Below are 20,707 nucleotides of genomic sequence, written 5' to 3' on the forward strand. Positions count from 1 at the left end.
AGGGATACAAGAACTAGTAGACATCAGGGTAACGAAGAAAAGAGAACAGGCTACAGATACTGCCAGAGACTATATCTTGACCGCTCCAAAGGCTATCAAAGAAGTTTGGAATTTTATTCCAGAAACAGGGATGAAGTTCTGGAAAGGTTTCAAGCACATGCATAGTAAGATCAGATTGATATTTTAGAAGTTCATCTCGTTATTCATGAAAATATGCTCAACATAGCCAGGCATGGTGGTGCACGCCTTTAATCCCAGCATTCAGCAGACAGTAGCAGGCAGATCTCTGAGTCTGAGGCCAGCCTGGAATTCCAGAACAGCCAGGGCTACACAGAGAAATTCTGTCTTAAAAAACCAAAACAAAAATATTGTCCATCATATGAGACTTTGTCTCAAAACCATATACACACACAGGAGGAAGAGGAAGACACAATGCCCAACATCACTAGTTATTAGGAAACTGCAGCATGGAACCAGCTAAGGGACTAGGGATGTAGCTCAGTGGTCCCCCGCACTGCAACAAAATAAAACACAGCACATACACAATGAAACCCCACTTCAAGTTAGTAAGCAATACTGGTGAAGACTTGACAAACTGGATCCTGATACACAACACGGGAACACAGTTTGGCAATCCCTCCAAAGACTAAAAATAAGAGCTACCTTATGACCCATCGATTCCACTCCTATACATAAAAATGAAAACATGTTGGGTGTGGTGGTGCATGCTTTTAATTCCAGCATTTAGAAAGCAGAGGCAGGCAGATATCTCTGTGAGTTTGAGGCCAGCCTGGTCTACAAATAGAGTCCAAGACAACCAGGGCTTGTTACACAGGTAAACCCTGTCTCAAAAACAAAACAATAACAACAAAAAACAAAAACAAGAACAACAAAAAAAAACTACCACCACTACCACCAATAAATAAACATGAGCTGTATACAAATATATACAGATGCCTGTTCATGATAGTCTCAAACTAGAAATCACAGAATGCCCATTACATGGACAGTAAATAAAATATTTAGACAATCTAAAAAACTGAAGAAAAAAAAAAAAACCAAACCAAACAAAAAAACCACTGGCAGGCACAGTGCCACATACCTTTAATCCTAGCATCTGGGAAGCAGAAGAAGACAATCTCTATAAATTCTAAGGCCAGTCTGCTCTAAGGGCAGCTAGGTATACAATGAAAACATGTCTAAACACAGACACACAGACACACACACACACACACACACACACACACACACACACACACACACACACACTCTACTTGAAATGGTAATATATACCATGGCATGGATGGATCTTAAAATGATGTAAATAGACACATTACATATAACATTTATGAAATGTCCATTATAGACAAATCCACAAGGACAGAAAGATTAGTAGTTGCCAGGCCTGAGGAGAGGTGAAGGAGGACTGCTAGTGGGAACAGGGTATTTTTGGTGATAAATATGTTCTAAAACTGATGATGACGATGATGATGGTTCCACAACTCTGTAAACAGCTGACAACCAAATGTACATTTTACACGGATGAGCTGCACACAATGTAAAAATTTGCCCTAGCCGAATGTGTAGAATAAAGAGGGAGAGTTGAAAGAAGCTGCCACAGAAAGGGAAGACAGAAGCAGGGAGAGTCGTGGAATTATGATAGAGGAGGCCCAGAGGCCATCGGCTCCTCTACACAGAGGAAGAAGAGGAAACAGAGATGAGGTATCTGCAGTTATTACCAAGCAGCAAAAGGGCATTTAAAAATCATCTACATATAAAGCCTAACCCCACATGTACAGAAAGTGCCCTGAATAAAGTATACCCAACTGCCTGCAGGGCTATCCTGACTACTGTCACTCCTAAGCACACAGGGCTCAAGGTGTTGAAGATCTGAGCAGCAACAAGTGCTAGCTGGAGAGAGATGCTGGGAAGGCCATCACTTTAGGCAGTATGTAACTTTCTGGGTTGTCTGTGCTGTAAGAACTGCAAGGCTGCTGAAGTGGGCATCTTTCCTGGTCAGCTCAAGGAGCTACTTTTGAATACATACTGCCTATCTTCCATAAAGTCCTTCCCTCATCTCTAGCAGGAGATTGACAAGTGCTCAAAGACCCCAGGCAAATGGGCCTGGATTGCTAGGCGGAAAGTGTCAGAACAGAAACAAAAAGAAAGCTGGGGTGGGGTGAGGGGGTGTCTAAACTCTGAGGAAGCCATGTCAGGTGGGAACCACACGCACATCTTCAACCCACTGGGACAACTAGAGCCTGTAAAAGCACGGGGGAAGTCCCTGTCCACAGTCTCATAGCCACCTTGTCTTCCTGACACTTTGACCATCTCAATAGAAAACATTCCACAGCCACAGCTTCAAGAATAAAATACCACTGAGAGATAGATAGCAACAAAGCCAGAATCTCTGCACCAGACCATTTACTTGCTTCACTGGGAAACCAAGGCTCGGGCCCACTGTGTAGAGTTCTGGTTGGTATCCAGGTCTCTCTGTTCTCAGACCCTTTTCTTCTCACTCTACCAAAGCTTGAACCTCTAAGAACCTGACTGTGAGCTGTGAGCTACATGCGGCAAGAGAAACTTAGAAACCTTAGAGGCCTTAGGTTTAAACTAGCAGAGAAATAAGAACTACCTCTTTCTAGGATCCTTGGAAGCCAAACCACTTTGGTTATACGCTCCCATCTTTCTGGGGGTGGAGTTTGGGGGGTGAGGTGTTCCTAACCAAATAATACATATGATACAGTTTTGTCATAACACTGCAGCACTGTTCCCTCACAGTGCAGGCAGCCATCAAGGGTCAGGTGCTCAACCACAAGCCAAGCGTTCTATGATCTAGAACAGCCCAGGCAGGTGAAGAGCTTCACACCCCAAAGGGCTTCTTAAGCACTCAGGTGAAATACCACCTTTAAGACCGTAGAGTGATAACAGTATTAAATACGACAAAGTAAAAGTCAGATGAGAAGTCAAACCTACTGCCTCCCCATGGTAAAATAATTTGAAAGGAGATTAAAAATAAACTTAAATTTTATGAAACTATTGTCCTATTTGCTAGTTTTGAATAAGTCTTCAATGACAAGTCAGAGACAGAAAGAATGAATTCTCAGAGTGTCGTTTCTAGAAAAGTGGTAATGAACAAGAGCCCGTCACAAATGATAGCGGCTTCTTTCCTACAGTGGCCACAAAGCAAGTTGAACTCAAGTACAACAAACCATACAATTGGTATCATTCAAAATAATCAGACTCCTTTCTTTGCCTTCTTCCAAAGTATATAATGTATATTTAACAACACAAAAGACACCACTTGAGCTTCCCCTTAGCCAACAGGAGGAATAGCCACATAGAAAAATTAAAAATTTAAACTTTTAAGTCATTAATAGTTTTTAAACATAATACAGACTTAAAAATTGTTCAACACCAACCCAAGACCCCACCCCTAAGCACAGAAATCAACTCCAAATCCAGAAGTCACAGTTGTTTGTCCCTAGAAGTCCTACAGCACTGAACTGGATCTTCACATCAGGCTACCAGCCAGTAAAAGACTCTAACAGAGCCCCTGGGAGGAATGGCAGCCACTGCTGATTGCTGCTGCATGTCTATCTACTCAGAAGGGCAGACGCATCTCAGGTCAGGTTTGTGAGACTCAGCCACCACAGTAAGGTCCTGGAAGGCTGAGCGGGAGGCAGCTTCCCTCATCTTCCCCCTCAAAGACTGTCCAATAAGCACCTGAGAACTGACTTTTCTTGGGAAAGGGTGCTTGCTGGCAAGAGCTGTCAGGGCCAAGGCAACAGTGAAAAGTTCAGTTCTCTGCTCTTTGGATGACTGTGTAAAACACTTCTTTTAAAAGACACAATGTTAAAAATATTAAGAAAACGTCTACAAAATCTGGAGGGTTGCCTTTAACTCCAAGGGTAAAGCTTGTGGGGTGGTTGGGAAGACTTGAGGGCCCAGAACTATAACTCTGCAGCACAAGACAGAGACACCCTTCAAAACTCATCACACTTTTAAGCTGTCCTACTAGGACAGCAAGTGTTCAGGGTGCAGGTAGGAGGAAAGGGCGACAACTACTGCACGCCCCACCCTACATAAGAATGTCAGGTTTAAGGGCAGTTGCCAAGGCCAGGGCATCAGGACTCTGCCTCTGAACCAGAGCTACTTTCCCGGCTGACTTCAATCTGGAGTGACGGCAAGCTATCTAGCCGACTCTTCTTCTGGCGAGACTGTTCTTTCTCCTTAATTAGAGCACCCCACGCTCTCTGTAGTTCCGAGTCATCTTCCTCAGCGCCGGATGCCCTGTGATCCACTTTCTTCGTGTTCTTTTCTTTGGTCTTGGGTGTTGATCCTAAGCGAGTCCATAAACCACCTGTTGGGTGAGAAGACACTTGAGTTGGCCATCAGTGCTGAGCACCATGTAGTTCTGAGGAAGCAGGCACTCTGCCAACACCTGCCATCGATAGAGGTGATTGCGCCAGTCTGTAAGTGGACAGCCTGAGACTCAATGGGAGAAGGTCACAGCTCAAAGCAGGTGTCCCCACACCAGGCACAGAACAGACACTTGCTGTGTCCCCCTCAGTCTGCCAAGAAACCACCAGCTCTCACATTCTGCAGGCTGAAGGGTCTATTTTACTATGAACAATTCTCAGGTTTTCAACTATAAAATTTTAAAGTGTTTTTGTATTGGGCTGAAGGCCTTATTGGTTAATCGCACTTGTTCTTGGAGAGGGCCTGGTTATGTTTCCAGCACCCACGTGGCACCTTACAACAGTCTGTAACTCCACTTCCAGGGAATCCAATGCCCTTTTCTAACCTCAAGGGCACCAGACATGAACATGGTGCACAGACAAACATGTAAGCAAACCACTTAAAGGTTTTACTTATGAAGAGTAAAGCAAGGTGGAAGAGTTATGGAAAAATGAATGCTACATGAAAAACCTAGATATTATGTGTGGACAAAGAAACTAAATAATGTGAAACTAAAAAGAAGCAAACTTTCCTGTAGGTGTGGTGCTGATGCTGATGTAAACAAAGGCAGTCATGCTAACTGAAGAGGGAACAAACACAGACCTACGTCCTAAGATAGAACTACTGGTCTCCACTCCCCTTCCATCACTGTGTGTGTTACTCACCTGATTTCCTCTCCCGAGTATCAGAGTAGAGGCCTTTAACATCTTGCCTGGGAACACCTAGCCTACTATGTACATCCGAAGAGGGCTCTCTCCGAACCACCTGGTTACTACTAACAGCCTTCTCTGGAGAATAAGGTCTTTTGCCTAACCGCTGGCGAATATCTGAAAAAAGAGAAAAAGTATACCTGTTAGTAAGCATATACGTTTTACTTCAGTACCAATGACCTAGGCTTTTTGTCTTAGCCATAGTTTCTATTGCTGTGACAAAATATCACGATCAAAAAGGTTTATTTCATTCACTCTTTATATAACAACTCATCAAAAGAAGTAAGGGCAGAATCTCACACAGAGCAGGAAACTGGAGGCAGGAGTGCTGCTTACTGGCTTGCTCCTTGAGGTTTGCTCAGCCTGCTTCCCTACTGCCCATCAGTGTGCTGGGCCCTCCTACAACAATCAGCAATCAAGAAAATGCACCACAGGCTTCTCCACAAACTAATCTGGAAGGGCATTTTCTCAGTTAAGGTTCCCTCTTCCAAAACAACTCTAGGCTAGTTAAAAAAAAAAAAAAAAATTGGTCAGCCACCAGATGGTGGTGGCACATGTCTTTAATCCCAGTCCTCAAGAGGCAGAGGCCCCAATCAACTAAACTAATCAGCAAAGCTCTCTAAAGACCTGATCCCAAATCTCCCATAGTGAAGGGACAGTACCCAGCATGAGAAGGCTTCTAAAAGCCGGTTCTGTTCATAATTGGTCTTGGTTCTCTTAAGAAAACTTAAAACTTGGATGCAGAGGCTATCAGCTGAGTGCTTGAAGCAAAGTTTTCTTTCTTCCTCTTTTTCTTTTTTTGCCAGAACCAAGCAAAACTAAGTAACATACCACATTTTTCAGTTAACAATAATACTGCAAGCTTCCTGAGGATAGACACCACAATCCTTGAAAATACAAGTAATTCCCAATAAACTTACTACATTTAACCAGTAAGTATAATGAGACTGGCAATAGGCCAGCCAACTTAACTTTATTGGTTTGGGGTATAAAATATTCCAGGGAAATAATATGATTAATTACTATTTAGTGTCCTAAGCTAAGTGTGTTCTCCAAATCTGTCACAAAGCCGCTGGGCCTGAGGTCGCCCCTAACAAGTAGCAGCAGCCACATGTTCACCAGCCTTGAGCCCTACTCTTGACATCTCATGTAAACTCCCCAGAAGAGCTCAGGCTGAGCCTCTTCAGTGGCTTCTCTTCCATCCTCCTCCTTCCCAGGGTTCTATTCTCACCCCTTTTGACTTTGCTGTCCCTAAGAAGTTTAGCCCTTGTTACTTTGTTTTCTATGCCCACTAAATTCTAATCCTCCAAAAACATCTTCTAAAATAAGAATCACATTATTTCCCACTTCAAAACGTAGTTTGCCAACTGTGTTCTATTTCCTCCCAAGACTAAGCTCTAAAGCTACTTTCTCCAAAAGCCAGCTCCAATTTTCTCAGCAGATCTGTGGCAGCTGTTGCAGCCTCCCCAAAGACTTGCACATGCCGGCCCTAGCCATAGACACACGTTTATACCGCTCCATTAGGGTCTGCTCTCATATACAATCTAGTTCACACTCAATCATGTTTCTAACCACCCAACTTAACTTTATTGGTTTGGGGTATAAAATATCCAGGGAAATAAATTATTTATTATTATTTAGTATTAAAATTATTTTTTCAAACAAAAATATTGAAAAGCTAGTTTTGTTACAAAATCTGATTTTATTTTCTCATGAACTTCAATGCCGACCTAAAGATTTAGACACAACAACAACAATTAAATGAGTTCAGAAGAGCCTACCCTGGCCCATCTGCTCTCAGGTGTTCAGAAGTATAGAATTAGAACTCTGAGAGGAAAGTATCCTGGCAGTTGGGAGCCAAAGAATCCCACAAAGTCACACTGCACAACAAACCTCTCCCAAGAGACGGATTGGGAAGGACACAGGAAGGTGGCTGCCTCTGCTTAAGAGCAAAGAACTGAGCAGGAGGCAGGCTTTATATAGGTTTTCTTGGTGGTGGTGGTGGGGTGCTTTCCAGGGTAGCCTGGGATTAGTGGGATTTTGTGGCCAGATCTTGGAATCTTTTTTTTTTTCCTCTACAGGGTAGAGCTTGGCCATCTGCATATGAGGGGCTGGAAATGTTAGAGTACACTGGGACAGAACTCCAAGGGGCTTACAGGAAGGGAGTCAGGAACACAAAAGAGGGAAGAATAGTACCTGGTTTAGTACTGCCGACTGCTGGCCGTGGACAGGAATGCTGACGCTTTTCATCTAAGAGGTGACGGACGTCTGCAAATTTCTCAGGAGGCAATTTGTTACCAATTCGGTTTTTTATATTGCTTGTGGATATACTATCTGCCCTCATGGGATTCCTTTAAGGGAAAAAAAAAAAAGCAGAGAGAGCACAAGTAACCCATTTCAACTGTGAGGAAAGATGCAGGAAAGTCTCCTACTTCAGAAAACCTCAATTTAAGATGCCCGCCATTGACTTACAAACGTCACTGTAATGGCTCACCAGGATCAACATGCTGTGAAGAGATGGTGATGGCGACAGACTGCTGACTTTGACAAGGTAGGTGGCTTCCACATGATGCCTGTACACTTTATCATAGAACACATAACTAATGCTCCTTTCTCTAAGGGTGAGCAAACATTAAGCAGACACCTGCTAAGAGGCTGAAACTCTGCTCACACAGGTACCATTGGGATGTAGTCCAGACACAGTTAAGTCTACAGTCCCCTTCTTTACAGAAGCCTTCTCTGTCTACAGACAAGACCCTCCTCATGGTAATCAGCGTTACTCTGCTAGAATTCTCTATTAGTTGTATAAAAACTAAACATAAAGATGTGAACAAAGCCGTACAAATTAACACTAAAAGTTCTTTCCCTTTCTACCTGAGAGTACCTCAGAAAGATAGCAGGCCTGGTGGAGCAGGTCTGCAGTCTCAGCTACCAGGGAGACTAAGGCAGGCTGTAGGATGCTTACAACTTCACATGCTGAGTATGTTACTCAGCACATTTAAATCCAGCATACTTGGTTTAGAGAGATCCTGCCTCAAATTTTCAAAAGATTTAAATAAAATCTATACTTATTGAATCCTCTCATTAAAGTAACTATCTATTTCAGAGGTCCATAAACATTAAGAAGAGTAGCACCTAGCCCTGGTGAGGGTATGAGTTACAAGCAGTAATGTGGGCAAAGGCCTAGGAAGGAAATCTAGCAACACATACAGAGTTTTAAATACATGGACTATTTTCTATGGCAAGGCAGACTTCGAGGGATCTATTTATCTTGGGCAACACTAATAGAAACGTCAGGAACTATCAAAGGTATTAGGTGTGGTGGACCACACCTGTGATCCCAGCACTAAGAATGCCGGGGAAGGAAGAATGCTAAATACAAAGCCAGCCTGGGCTCTGCAGTGAAACCCAATCTCAAATAAATAATAAATAAATAAAATAAATAAGGTGAGCAAGATGGCTCTGCAGGTGAGGATACGTGCTTCTAAGCCTGACCACCTGTGTTCAATATTCATGGTAGAAGAATGAAAACTAATATAAAAATGATTATGACATGAAAAATTACCATTTAAAAATCAAATTATAGGGGCTGAAAAACATGGCTTTGAAGAATTAAGCATGTTAAAAGCACTGGCTGCTATTCCACATGACCAAAGCTTGACTCTCAGCACCCCCATGACAGCTTACAACAATCTGTAACTACAGTTCCAGGGGATTTGATGGCCTTTTATGACCTTTGAGGGTACAGCATGAATATGGTATACAGACATTCATGCAGGCAAAACACTCATCCATATAAAATAAAAATATTAAAAAAAGAAAATCAAAGCCAGATGTGGTGATGCATGACTCTAATCCCAGCACTTGGGAGGCAGAGACAGGCAGATCTCTGTGAGTTTGAAGCCAGCCTGGTCTACAGAGTGAGCTCCAAGACAGCCAATGCTGTCCTGTCTCAAAATCCTTGAAAAAGAAAATAAAATTAGAGTTGGAATCTACCTACCTCAGTGGGAGAGTGTTTACCTAGTATATATACAAGACATCCTCCTGGGTTCAATCCTCAGTATTGACAAAACAAATAAATAAGTACATTTAAAGTGAACATTGACTAAAAAGAGAAAAATAATTTTACCTAATACTTTTCAATTGGGATTCCACTTCATCCGCATACATAGTCATTTTCATGCTTTTCTTTGGGGAGGGAGTGGAAATCATCTTCAGTTCCAGGTCATAATCCATCTCATCTGAGTCTGAGCTGCTCGCACTGGATCGCCTAGACATGCTACGCTCACGGGGCTGCTTGAGAGCTGGGAGCTCCTCATGGTACTCCACCACGACTCTGTCATCGGCATCCATGTCCTGGTCCTCCTCTTCCTCTTCCTCCTCTTCTTCCTCTTCCTCAATGGGTTCCTCAGGAACATTCACTAACCCTGAAGAAATTTAACCCAAAAGGTTAGTACTAAACTTAAGGCTAAACTAATAAGTATGGTTTCTACTCTACACTGGTAGAAGGAAAGAATGCCCCCGCTAAGACTGTACTGGAGAACTGCCTACAAGTGTCAACTGGACGCCACTCTTATCCTTACTTGCTTATCCAGGAGACCAGCTAAAGCACGAATATAGTAGTGAATGAATATAAACTCATGTACAATATGAGCAATCTTCATTATTCATGAGTTTTATATTTATAAATCTGTCAGACTTATTTTTGACTCCTAAATCAACACTCAAGGTACTGTCAAAAACATCTGAAGACACTTGCAGACTAACAGAAAACTGAGTGGCCAAATGTGTTCTTCCTGGCCAAGGCCACAGCAACACTACCTTCTTATTCAATACTCATAGTGCGAGCAAGGTTCTTTTCGATCTATCAACTGCTGTGTTTTCACACCTTTTTTGGCGTGTGCTTTCACCTGCTGCTTTCACTGCTTAAAAATGGCCCCTGGGTGTGATGGCTTATGCCTGTGATTCCATCATTGAGGCAGAGGCTGGTGGATCTCTGAGAGTTCAAGACCAGTTTGGTCTATAACAGTGTGTTCTAGGACACCAGGGTTATAGAAAAAAAAAAAAAAAGGCCCCCAAATATAGTGAAATGTTGTCTGGTGTAAAAGGATGGTGGTACACCTTATAAAGAAGATACCTATACTAAGCCTTGTTCAAGCATGAGTTATAGTGCCCTCAGCTGTGAATTCAATGTCAATTAATTAATAGTACAGATTAAACCAACTGTCTTTAAACAGAAAAATTGGGACAGCAAGGTTACATACTGATCAGTTGATGAAAATAGAATGACCAGATGTTTTATATGATTCAATATGCAGTAATTCAATGTTCAATATAACTTCATGCCACATGATAACTCTTAATAATAAAAATAAACATTAACTCTAAAGTTTATGGGCTAGGAAGCTAGAAAGATGGCTCAGTGGTTAAAAATGTATACTCCTCTTGCAGAGAACCAGAGTCAATGGCTTGTAACTCCAGCACCAAGGGAATCTGACACCCTCTCCTGGCCGCCACAGGCACTACACAAACCAACACTCCCCACCCCCATCCACAAATAATTAAAAATAAAATCTTTTTTAAAAAAAGAACATGAAATAATGCTTGCAGCTAAGTGGAAATAGCAAATATAAAGTATATACTTACAATAATTATAATTTTTTGAAAGTAGAATTAGGGGCATAAAGAGGTTACAACAATATCTCTTTTTGTTTGTTTTTCAAGACAAGGTTTCTCTGTGTAGCCTCTATAGACCAGGCTGGCCTGGAACTCACAGAGATCCTCTGGCCTCTGTTCTCCTGAGTGCTAGGATTAAAGGCATGTGGCGCATACCCAGTGAACAATGTCTTAAAGTAACTGAAATTGTTAAAGTATAACGGAAACTATATGTATAACTAATATGCAGACTTCAAAGATACAATTCTGTACACATCCATTAGTAAAAGTATGTATACTCCACCTCTTCCTGTCTCATCCAAAAGCAGCGACCCCTGTGCATGCTATTTTGTTTGAATACTGACTATACTGACTTACCTAGTTCTATAAAGTAGAAGACTGTACACGTCAAAATAAAATTCAAACTTTTAGAAAGCATAATGAAAATGGTTCCTTTATAATAAAGATACAAGAAAGAAAGAAAGAAAAAAGCCTCAAGTCATAATGTCCCATGTCTTGGCAGCATTCATATGCAAAAATCAATGTGTAAAAACACTCAACACAGCAGCCTACTCAACATCATCGGAAAGGGAAAACAAAGTCAGTCCATTTGATAAGGTTGTTTCCATGCAGTCGTTGACATTAATAGTAGAAAAATTAAGTTCCTAAGAAATTTTTATTTTAATTCTCTCTGTTACATATGGTCTTTTAAAAAACAGTTTTATAAAATCATGTGACCTCTTGTACTGGCAATTTAAAATTAACCACGACTTACTTTCCTCTATGTTGGCAGAGGGTGGGGGCAAGGAAGAGAGGATGATAAAGTTTGGAACCTTAAAAGACTGTGTTAAGAATAAAAATATGATTTTGAGAGCCAAACGTGTGTGTCTACCCAAGAGCTGAGCAGGCAACTACCGGAATGTCGGTGTTTATACGACGTCAAGCCAACGTCATCCCCAATCAGGGCTCTCTTCTTGATCACATCCCGCTGAATGCGACGGGAATGATATCTTCGCTTCCTGCAATATTGCCAAAATAAGCACACCATCAGAAACCAATAGGAAGGATGCTGAAATTCACTTCATTCCAGCTCCACAACGGCAGTGTTAGGTGCCGAAGCAGCATTCTCATATCATTGCACAGCTAAGAACCATGAGCTTTCCCTCACTGGCCTTTAGTCCACATTGGTTCTGACATTCCGCCACAGAACACCAACTAAGGATGAAAAACAGCTCAAGCAGTGTTCAAACTACTACATTTTAAAGCCATGCTTGGTGGCACATGTCTGTAGTCCCAACACTTGGGAGGTGGAGGCAAGAGGATCAGGAAGGAGTCTAAGGTCCTGCCTGGCCATAGACTTGTCCAGGTTACATGAGATACTGTTTTAAAAAACTAAAACCAAAAGAACCCCCCCAAAACCAAAAAAAATTTTGCAGTGGTCATGAGTGAAGACAGAGATTTGAAACTGACAAAATGCGGAGAATAAAAAAACTCCTGAGTGCTTAATTGTATATGGACATCTATGTCACCCCTTCAGGCTCAAGAAACACTGTGGAGGAAGGACCAGAAAGAATGAAGAGCTGGAGAAGGGCAAAGTGGGGTGAACGCTGACTTCCTGGGTGTGGCATGATTGCAGCACTCCTCAACTCAGAGCTGTGATTACCGCACAAACCTACCCAAGACTGAGCTCATCAACCCATTAAAGAATGGGGTGGGACTCACAGGGCTCCATGATTTATATGCAGTTTGTAGTTGAGTGAGGAGGGAAAGATTTTCTTCAGTGACTACTGGTAAGATACCCACACTCCTGTAAAAAACCCTAACAAAACTCAGTGGGTCACTCACACACACAAGAGAGCCATCAAAGTAGAAGGGACTTAGTTGGAAGAGAAGTGGGTGGGGACAGGTGAGGCCAAGATCAAACTATGAAAATGCATTATCTACATGTACACTGATGTCACAATGAAGCCTATTATGTGCTAATAGAAACATTAAGATAGGCAAACAGCCATCATATTTTAGGGTTTTGGACTCACCATGAATTGCTAAGAATTCCTTTCATGCCTCCATAATTTGGATTTCCATATTTCATGTAATATTGACTTCTTCTGGCTGCTCCGAGTTCCTTTTTGTCATCTAAAGTTAATAGAACAGTTACTTAGGGCTTCCTATGAGAGTGAAATAATATTGACTGGTTGATTTTGGATGTTTGTATTTTGATGCAGGGTTTCATGTAGCCCAGGTTGACCTTAAGTTTGCAATATAGCAATAGAAAGACCATATAATCCACCTATAATACTTTTGAATATATGCCCCAAAGGAATCAAAATTAGCTACTGTAGAGTATCTACACATCCATGGTTATGAAAACATTATTTGCAACAGCCCATTCCATCAACCCCCAAAAGACCTTCCAGTACCCTCATGGCATTGTCCCAAATTGGGACATACAGTGGCATATTCTACTGAGACAAGATACTGGCAAGCACATTTCTTCTTCTGGAACATAGGGGCACAGAAATTATGTAGAGATAGAACACCAAAGCTACCCTCATATGGCACTGTGGTAGACACACTGGTGGCAACACTGCTATGACCATCAACAATGGATTCCTACCATGTACTCCTGCTTCCTAGGAAGTTGTGTCAGGCTAAGCTCAGCACTGCAAAGACTCATTTATCTGTCATTAGGCACAAGATACTGGCTTACTTGCTGGTACTAGTGAAGTCGAGCATCCTCTATGACAAGACATACGAGAACTTTATCAAACAGGCAGACATGGTAGATAATGGGCTCTCCCAGTGGGAGGAAGGGGATCAGATCCTTGGTATTCACTTGCTACTACACTGAGGTGCCTAGGCTGCTTAACTTCATCTAACCTGAAACCGGCCCAAAGACACCAAAGGCAAAAAGGTATTGCACACATAGTTCTGGTTAAGGGAGGAGTTTCTGCAAAATCAGATTTCTACCAACATACTAGATGCTCGCCTACACTGTGTGGGAGAGTCCCTGGTCCGGTGATTCCAGGTGGATTCAAGTGTGGTGTCAGTGGAACGGAAACAACACCTTTACTACTGGTCATCACTGTTACCTACCAGGATGACCAGGATGGACACAGTGGTAGACTCAGTGTGTGCCGAAGGAATCTCATTTCATTTTAAAGCCAGCTCTCTTGCCACAGACATGGTAGCATCTCTGGGATGAAGCCCTGGACCAAATTAGTATAGCCCTAACTAAATCCTCATCCACTGCAGCACCTCAGGCATGGGTTCTACATGTCAGTGGGCACCGTAAGCACTGCCAAAGCCCTCTGTTCCAGTGCCCTGCACTTATGGCTCCAACAAAAATCCTACTTTAATAAAACTTACTTCATAAAAACAGTGTCAAGCCAGATATGGTGGCTCACACATTTAATCCCAGCACTTGGGAGGCAGAGACAGGTAGATTCTTGAGTTCCAGGCCAGCTGGTTTACAAAGCCAGTTCCAGAACAGCCAGGGCTACACAGAGAAACCCTGCTTTGAAAAACAAAAACAAAGGCTCACAAAGCACCCTGTTTGTTTCTCTATGTGGAATTTCAGAGTTAAGTAAAAGGGAGGTCAAAAGGGAAAGGGAGGGAATGTATGAACAAGAAGAAGATGAAACGGGACCCAGGGACATCACAAGCATGTTTGGGAATGTAACAGTGAAATAAATACACACTAACAAGTACAAATGTGAATGAAACTCCTTCTCAGTCAGTACGCTGCTTTTTCATAATGTATTTGTTTAAAAGGAGCTTTGACATTATTTGAGCTAGCTTCTCGACAACAGGAAAGTTTTATTCAGTAATTTCATCATTCTGACCAAATATCAAATTTACCTTTTGTAGCAAATCTCATGAACAGTCGATTTCCTTTAGCAAGTTTGTTAGCTGGACGAAGATCATTTCTTAACAGAGACTCTTCTTCTACCTGAGACAATGTGTCCAACTTAAGAAAAGAGGAAAAAAAAACACTTTCAATATAAATATTCCAGCATTTTTCATACTTTTTCTGTATAGCTACCATTAGGAAGCATTCTGTCCTTTATAACCACCAGTGTTATAGCACTTGTTCCTCTGGAGACTTGTGAAGCCAGGTTTTCTGATTATCTTGCCTAAAAATTAATGCCCATCATTTTCTATCTCTTTCAATATAAACACTTTTTAAAACTTATGTGCACAGGTCTGTGTCTGTGTAGCATTATGTCCACATGAGTGCAGTTGTCTGCAGAAGACAGAACGAAGTTGGATGCCCTGTAGTGAGTATAACACGCAGTCGTAAGCCATCCCACATGGGGGCTGGAAACTGAACTCAGGTCCTCTGCAAGTATAGCATGTACCATAGCCCTTAATCTCTCTCCCTTCACCCTTTACAGTCTTTCTGGTGCTTGCTGTGTCTCCTAACAGCATGCAACTGTATATATATCTGCCTTCCCCTCTAGAATGCAGCCTCCAGTGAAGCCAGGGGTTTTTTTTGTTTTGTTTTGTTTTTAAACTTGATAGCTTGTTCCCAGAATTTGCTAAATAGTAAACACTTACCACTTAAATATTTAAACATGAAATGAATATACTCAGCTGAGAACACAGATCAGAGGCACAGCACTTGCCTAACATGTCCAAGGCCCTAGGTTTGTCCCGGCACCATACACACACACACACACACACACACACACACACACACACACACACACATACAATATTTCAAATGAACACTCACCAACATTTCTAACAAAATCTATTTGCTTTTTCTTATTTTATTGGATAGGTAACACTTCAAAATGTTTCTTAATAAGCCCATTTTCTCTTCTTCACAAGGATAAACACTATTCTAAGATTCCAAGATGAACTGTTACATCCATACAAACTAAAAGGCTGGTGCACTTTCAGAAGGTTCCATGGTGAAAGCTAGACAAAGAACACAGCTTACTAAGTCTTTAAGTCCTACAATTAAAAAGACAGTAAGCACTTTTTTCAATAAAACCTTACAGATATCTTTGCCCTATTACTAACCTCTACATCACTTGAATTCTCATCTTCAACTTCTCCTTCTTCAGTCTCGTCGTCATCTGAACTGTCTTCCTGCTTGTCTAAAATGGAGTGTGAGGGACAAGAGGAACCTTAATGTAACCCCATCATAAACTTGTAAAGTTTAAAAAGCCCAGTGTTTCCTATTCCTACTGACTGTTAAACCCGAGTATCATAATTTACCTCAGAAACATCTGGTGAGGCAGTGTCCATAATGTTCTATGTAAGGCCCTGAACAAGTCAGTGCAGAGGACAGAAAAGGGCTCTCTCTGTGTGTAGTTACCTTTCTTGCTTTTCTCAGACAGCTTGTCTTCACTGGCCTCTCTGCTTCTCATCTTATCCTGGGCTGGTAGAGAGCTCATATTGATGAGCGCTCGTGTAGCCGTCATCTCATCCAGCCACACCACATTACCTAAAATAAAACATCACCCACATCCAAGTGTAAATTTCCTGAGAGCAGATTTGGCATCAGGTTCACTGCCACAGCCTCATTGGCTACAAGGCTGTAAGTCAATGTGAAAACCAGCTCATGAAAAAAGTATACAATGGTGGCAAACGTCTCATGAATGTTTTGTTATGTGAGCTCCTTTGTGAACTCACATGTGTGTTAGGACTGAGGCTGAGAATGGATAGATTTTTAGGAGATGTGCTAGATTATACTCTGATACCCTTTGGAGTATCCTTGTCCATGCTTTCCTAGCCGAGGCAACTCTTCCCATGTGGCCCGTGTTTTAGAGCTACATTCCCAAATCCAATTCCACCACTGCCTGAAGCCAAATGTGGCAGCACACACTTACAATCCCAGCATGTGGTTGGCAGATGCTACTGAATTCCCAGTGCTAGGCCAGGCTGGGCTAGACTAAGACCTGTCCCAAGAAAACCCTTCTGAAACACAGTGATTGATTAACTTTTAAATTAAGGTTAACTTTTTTCTCCTAGGTTAAGGATAAAAGTTAAGCATAAGCAGTTTGGGCAGTAATTATTCATTTTCAAAGATAACAAGAACTCTTTAAAAATCATAAACAAAAGCATACTAAGCAGAAAATGTGGGTATACTTACAGGAGGTATCATCCAACCACTCAATGTGAGCTGGAGGATATTCCTTAAAATAGGAAAAGATATCCTGGGTGCTCATTTCATCCACTCCACAAATGTAGATTGTCTCCAGTCTCACCTTGGGGATTGCTAAAAAAAAAAACAACAAGACACGGAATTTTCCTACCTGCTATTTACAGCTTGCTAAGATTTCTTTACCATGGTTTAGATAATGATTCTAGAAGAAGAACCTGAAGCAGTAATTATTTCAAAAGAACACAGAACAAGAGGATAGGGTCAACTTCTTTAATGTTTACATTGACCCACGTAAGCAACTGATGTGATTCACAATAGCCACCCAGTGCTCAGACAGAGAAAATAGACAGCACTGACAAAATACATTGCCCCATAGGACTGTTCACAGTACTGGGGCCTTTCTCAAACCCTACTGTCCTGTCCCTTCCCCCAAAATATACACACAAAAGAAAAAAGACATTCTACAAATCAGAAAAAAAAAAAAACCACAACTCAAAAATGAACAAAAGATCTAAAACAACTTATACAGACAGAAATAAAATGGCAGGTAAAAATATGAAGAGATGGGCTGACCTTCCTACTAATCTGAAAGTTCATATTAAGAAGATACCAAGCCGGGCGGTGGTAGCACACGCCTTTAATCCCAGCACTTGGGAGGCAGAGGCAGGCAGATTTCTGAGTTTGAGGCCAGCCTGGTCTACAGAGTGAGTTCCAGGACAGCCAGAACTACACAGAGAAACCCTGTCTCAAAAAAACAAAACAAAAAAAAAAACAAACAAAAAAAAAAAAAGAAGAAGATATCTAGCTGGTTGTGGAAGTAGACACTATCAATCCTAGCATTCAGGAAACAGGCAGGCAGATCAGTGTGAGTTCCTGACCAGCCAAGGCCACATAGTGAGACCCTGTCTAAAACCAATAAAAAAGATACTATTTTCTACCGAGCAGATTTTATCTTTTGCATGAAACATGGGCCACATGGGAAGAGTTGCCTCGGCTAGGATACTCCAAAGGGTATCAGAGTATATTCTAGCACATCTCCTAAAAATCTATTCATTCTCAGCCTCAGTCCTAACACACATGTGAGTTCACAAAGGAGCTCACATAACAATATTTGGGTCAGCATTATTTCTAATAATCCAGCAGCCATGAGGATAATAAGTTATGGCTTACCCATATTAAATAACTTATGGTTTACTCAAACTATAAATAGAATATAACACAGAGACAGACAGACAGACAGACAGACAGACAGACACAGAGGGATTATATACTAGAGATTCTAAAACATACTGAATGAAAAAGAAAGTTATTAACAATCTCCCAAGGCCTGGGGGATGGCACAGCACTTAAGGAGCTGGCTGCAACATAAGCCTGAGGAACTGAGTTACAACCCCAGACCCCACATAAGAATCCAGATGCAGTGGCATGCATCTGTAGCCCCAGTCGCCACAGATGAGAGGCAGAGACAGAGTAATGGGTCAGCTGGCCTGGAGAACACAGCACAGCAGAAAGAGACCCTGTCTCAGCAAGGTGGAAAGAAAGAAACTACTCCCGAAAGCTGTCCTCACACTTCAGCATGCACACATCCACAAATAAAAACATCAATATGTAGCATTAAACACCTTAATAGCTATAGGAAAAAGCCTGGTCCCATTCACAATACATTGAAAAGAGCTGTTACACCTGGTGAAAAAAAAGTTGAAAGCCATAGTCATCTGAGTGTTTCCATGAAATACTGATTCAAGTAGATTATCTTATCTAAACTTTTTAATTGTAAAGTATGTAAATATGTCATTAAGGATTTGTAAATCCTTATATATCTACTACCTGGTTTTAATTCCTTTAAAGATCTCAAGCAGAGACTAATGGGGAAGGGGCTGTGGACCAGGAGCAGTGGGGAGCACTAGAGGATGCAACGTAACAAAGCTCGACATGTGCATGCATGGAGATGACAGAAGCCTACCAATCAGTACAAGTAGTATTAATTTTTAAATCTTATGCAAATAAGACACCCCATAGACAACTAGGGCCTTATAACCTCCCTTCCTCTTCTCATGTAAGTCTGACAGTTCTGTTCTCACTACTCTCGAGCGTGTTTCTCCTTTAACTGATACATGAAAACAGGACATGCTGGCTCAGGCCCGTGATCCTTCCACCCAAAAGGCTCAAGCAGGAAGATGACCAAGAACTCAAAGCTAACTTGGGCTACATAGTGAATTGAGGAAAAGCCTGGGCTATAGGGTAAGGCCTTATCTCAAAAATAAAAAGTAAAGCAAACATCTATGATTCATTTCTGCTATAAACATTCAAACTCCTTTCCTTTATATGTCTGAGATATATACAAAATCATTCTCTGTAATTACCCTCCCATGCAATTCCACAACCAGACCACCTCACTCCAAATTAAAACTACAGCGGCTGATCAATCATCTCCAACCTTCTATCCTTCCTTCTCCCCCAGTCTGGTAACCAACATCTGACTCTCTACTACTCCTGAACTCATGTATTTTAGAGTTAGTTCATCATGGAATCCTGTGCTGCTGTTTACCTGTGGCAGGCTTAGTTCATTTAACATAATGATCTCTACTTCTACCATGTCACAACGACAGGGCTTTGCTTTTTTATAGCTGAATAGTATTCCATGGGAGTATGTACTACATTTTCTTAATCTACTCATCAGCTTGTGGGTCAGATGTAGCTCTGAGATAGGGCTTACCTAGCATGTGTAAGGCCTCAGCTTTAATCCCTAGCACCAGAAATGACCATTTAACTTAATTTCCTGTCTTGGCTATGTGAATAGTGCCAGTGCCACAATAAATAACAAAATGCACAGGTGTGCAGATACCTCTTCACAGTCTGCTTTTCTTTGGCTATGTGCTCACAAGTGGTGTATTAGGTTCTATGATAATCCTACTGCTTAATTTTTTAAGGAACACACATAGTATTTTCCCCCCGTACAGCTATCCCAACTTACATTCCCACCCACAGCGCTACCTTGAAGGTTACAGACTAGAGCTCTGAATAGGCTGAGCCTAGGAGGCAGAAGCAGGTCAGCAGGCTTGTTATTAACTCAGGATGTTTGGAGCCATGACTAATCTCCCGACACTGAAACAGGATCTTTCATTACAGAGTTCATGTTGGAGAATCATGAATTCAAGTTATAAAACAAAACAAAACACTCATGCATACAAACTCTTATCATGTATTAAGAAAGTTTATAGCTTTGTGTTGTGGTACATCCATAGTTATCCTGAGGTACATGCAGCTCACAGAACATAGGCTGGCATACCTGAGCAATACTTAGGGGATGGAGAATGGCTCAGTAGTTAAGAAAACTTGTTCTTGCCAGGCAGTGGTGGCGCACGCCTTTGATCCCAGCACTTGGGAGGCAGAGGCAGGCGGATTTCTGAGTTCAAAGCCAGCCTGGTCTACAGAGTGAGTTCCAGGACAGCCAGGGCTACACAGAGAAACCCTGTCTTGAAACAAAACAAAACAAAAAAAGAAAAAAAGAAAAGAGAACTTGTTTTTGCAAAGGACCCAGATTTTCTCTCAGAGACTGCATGGACATGGAACACAGACAAACATGCAGGCAAAACACTCACAGACAGAAAGGAAAATATTTTTAATAAAAAAAAAAAAAAGACTTGTAAAATCTGAAACAAATTACCAAAAGAAAACAGGAGGAAAGCTTCAGGTCACTGGATAGAAAAGAATTCCTTGGATAAGATCCCCTAAGTACAGGAAACAAAACAAAAACTAAACA

The 20,707-nt window shown here is 41.6% G+C and overlaps 1 protein-coding gene across 1 annotated transcript in view; it reads right to left on the reverse strand.

Annotated features, from left to right (window-relative positions):
• Positions 1–3,009: 3,009 nt before the first annotated feature.
• The window catches only part of Ncbp3 (nuclear cap binding subunit 3), a 30,099-nt gene continuing 12,401 nt past the window's right edge, over positions 3,010–20,707 (reverse strand). The window contains exons 4-13 of the mRNA XM_028787231.1: positions 16,933–17,058; positions 16,156–16,284; positions 15,858–15,934; positions 14,688–14,796; positions 12,863–12,962; positions 11,742–11,845; positions 9,301–9,598; positions 7,368–7,522; positions 5,127–5,288; positions 3,010–4,363 (exon numbers count right to left, since the gene is read on the reverse strand). Of these exons, the coding sequence (XP_028643064.1) occupies positions 4,128–4,363; positions 5,127–5,288; positions 7,368–7,522; positions 9,301–9,598; positions 11,742–11,845; positions 12,863–12,962; positions 14,688–14,796; positions 15,858–15,934; positions 16,156–16,284; positions 16,933–17,058 (1,496 nt within the window). The 3' untranslated portion in view covers positions 3,010–4,127. The remainder of the gene's footprint in view (positions 4,364–5,126; positions 5,289–7,367; positions 7,523–9,300; positions 9,599–11,741; positions 11,846–12,862; positions 12,963–14,687; positions 14,797–15,857; positions 15,935–16,155; positions 16,285–16,932; positions 17,059–20,707) is intronic.

The sequence above is a fragment of the Grammomys surdaster genome, unplaced genomic scaffold, assembly GCF_004785775.1.
Source record: "Grammomys surdaster isolate TR1022 unplaced genomic scaffold, NIH_TR_1.0 125621, whole genome shotgun sequence".
Lineage (NCBI taxonomy): Eukaryota > Metazoa > Chordata > Mammalia > Rodentia > Muridae > Grammomys > Grammomys surdaster.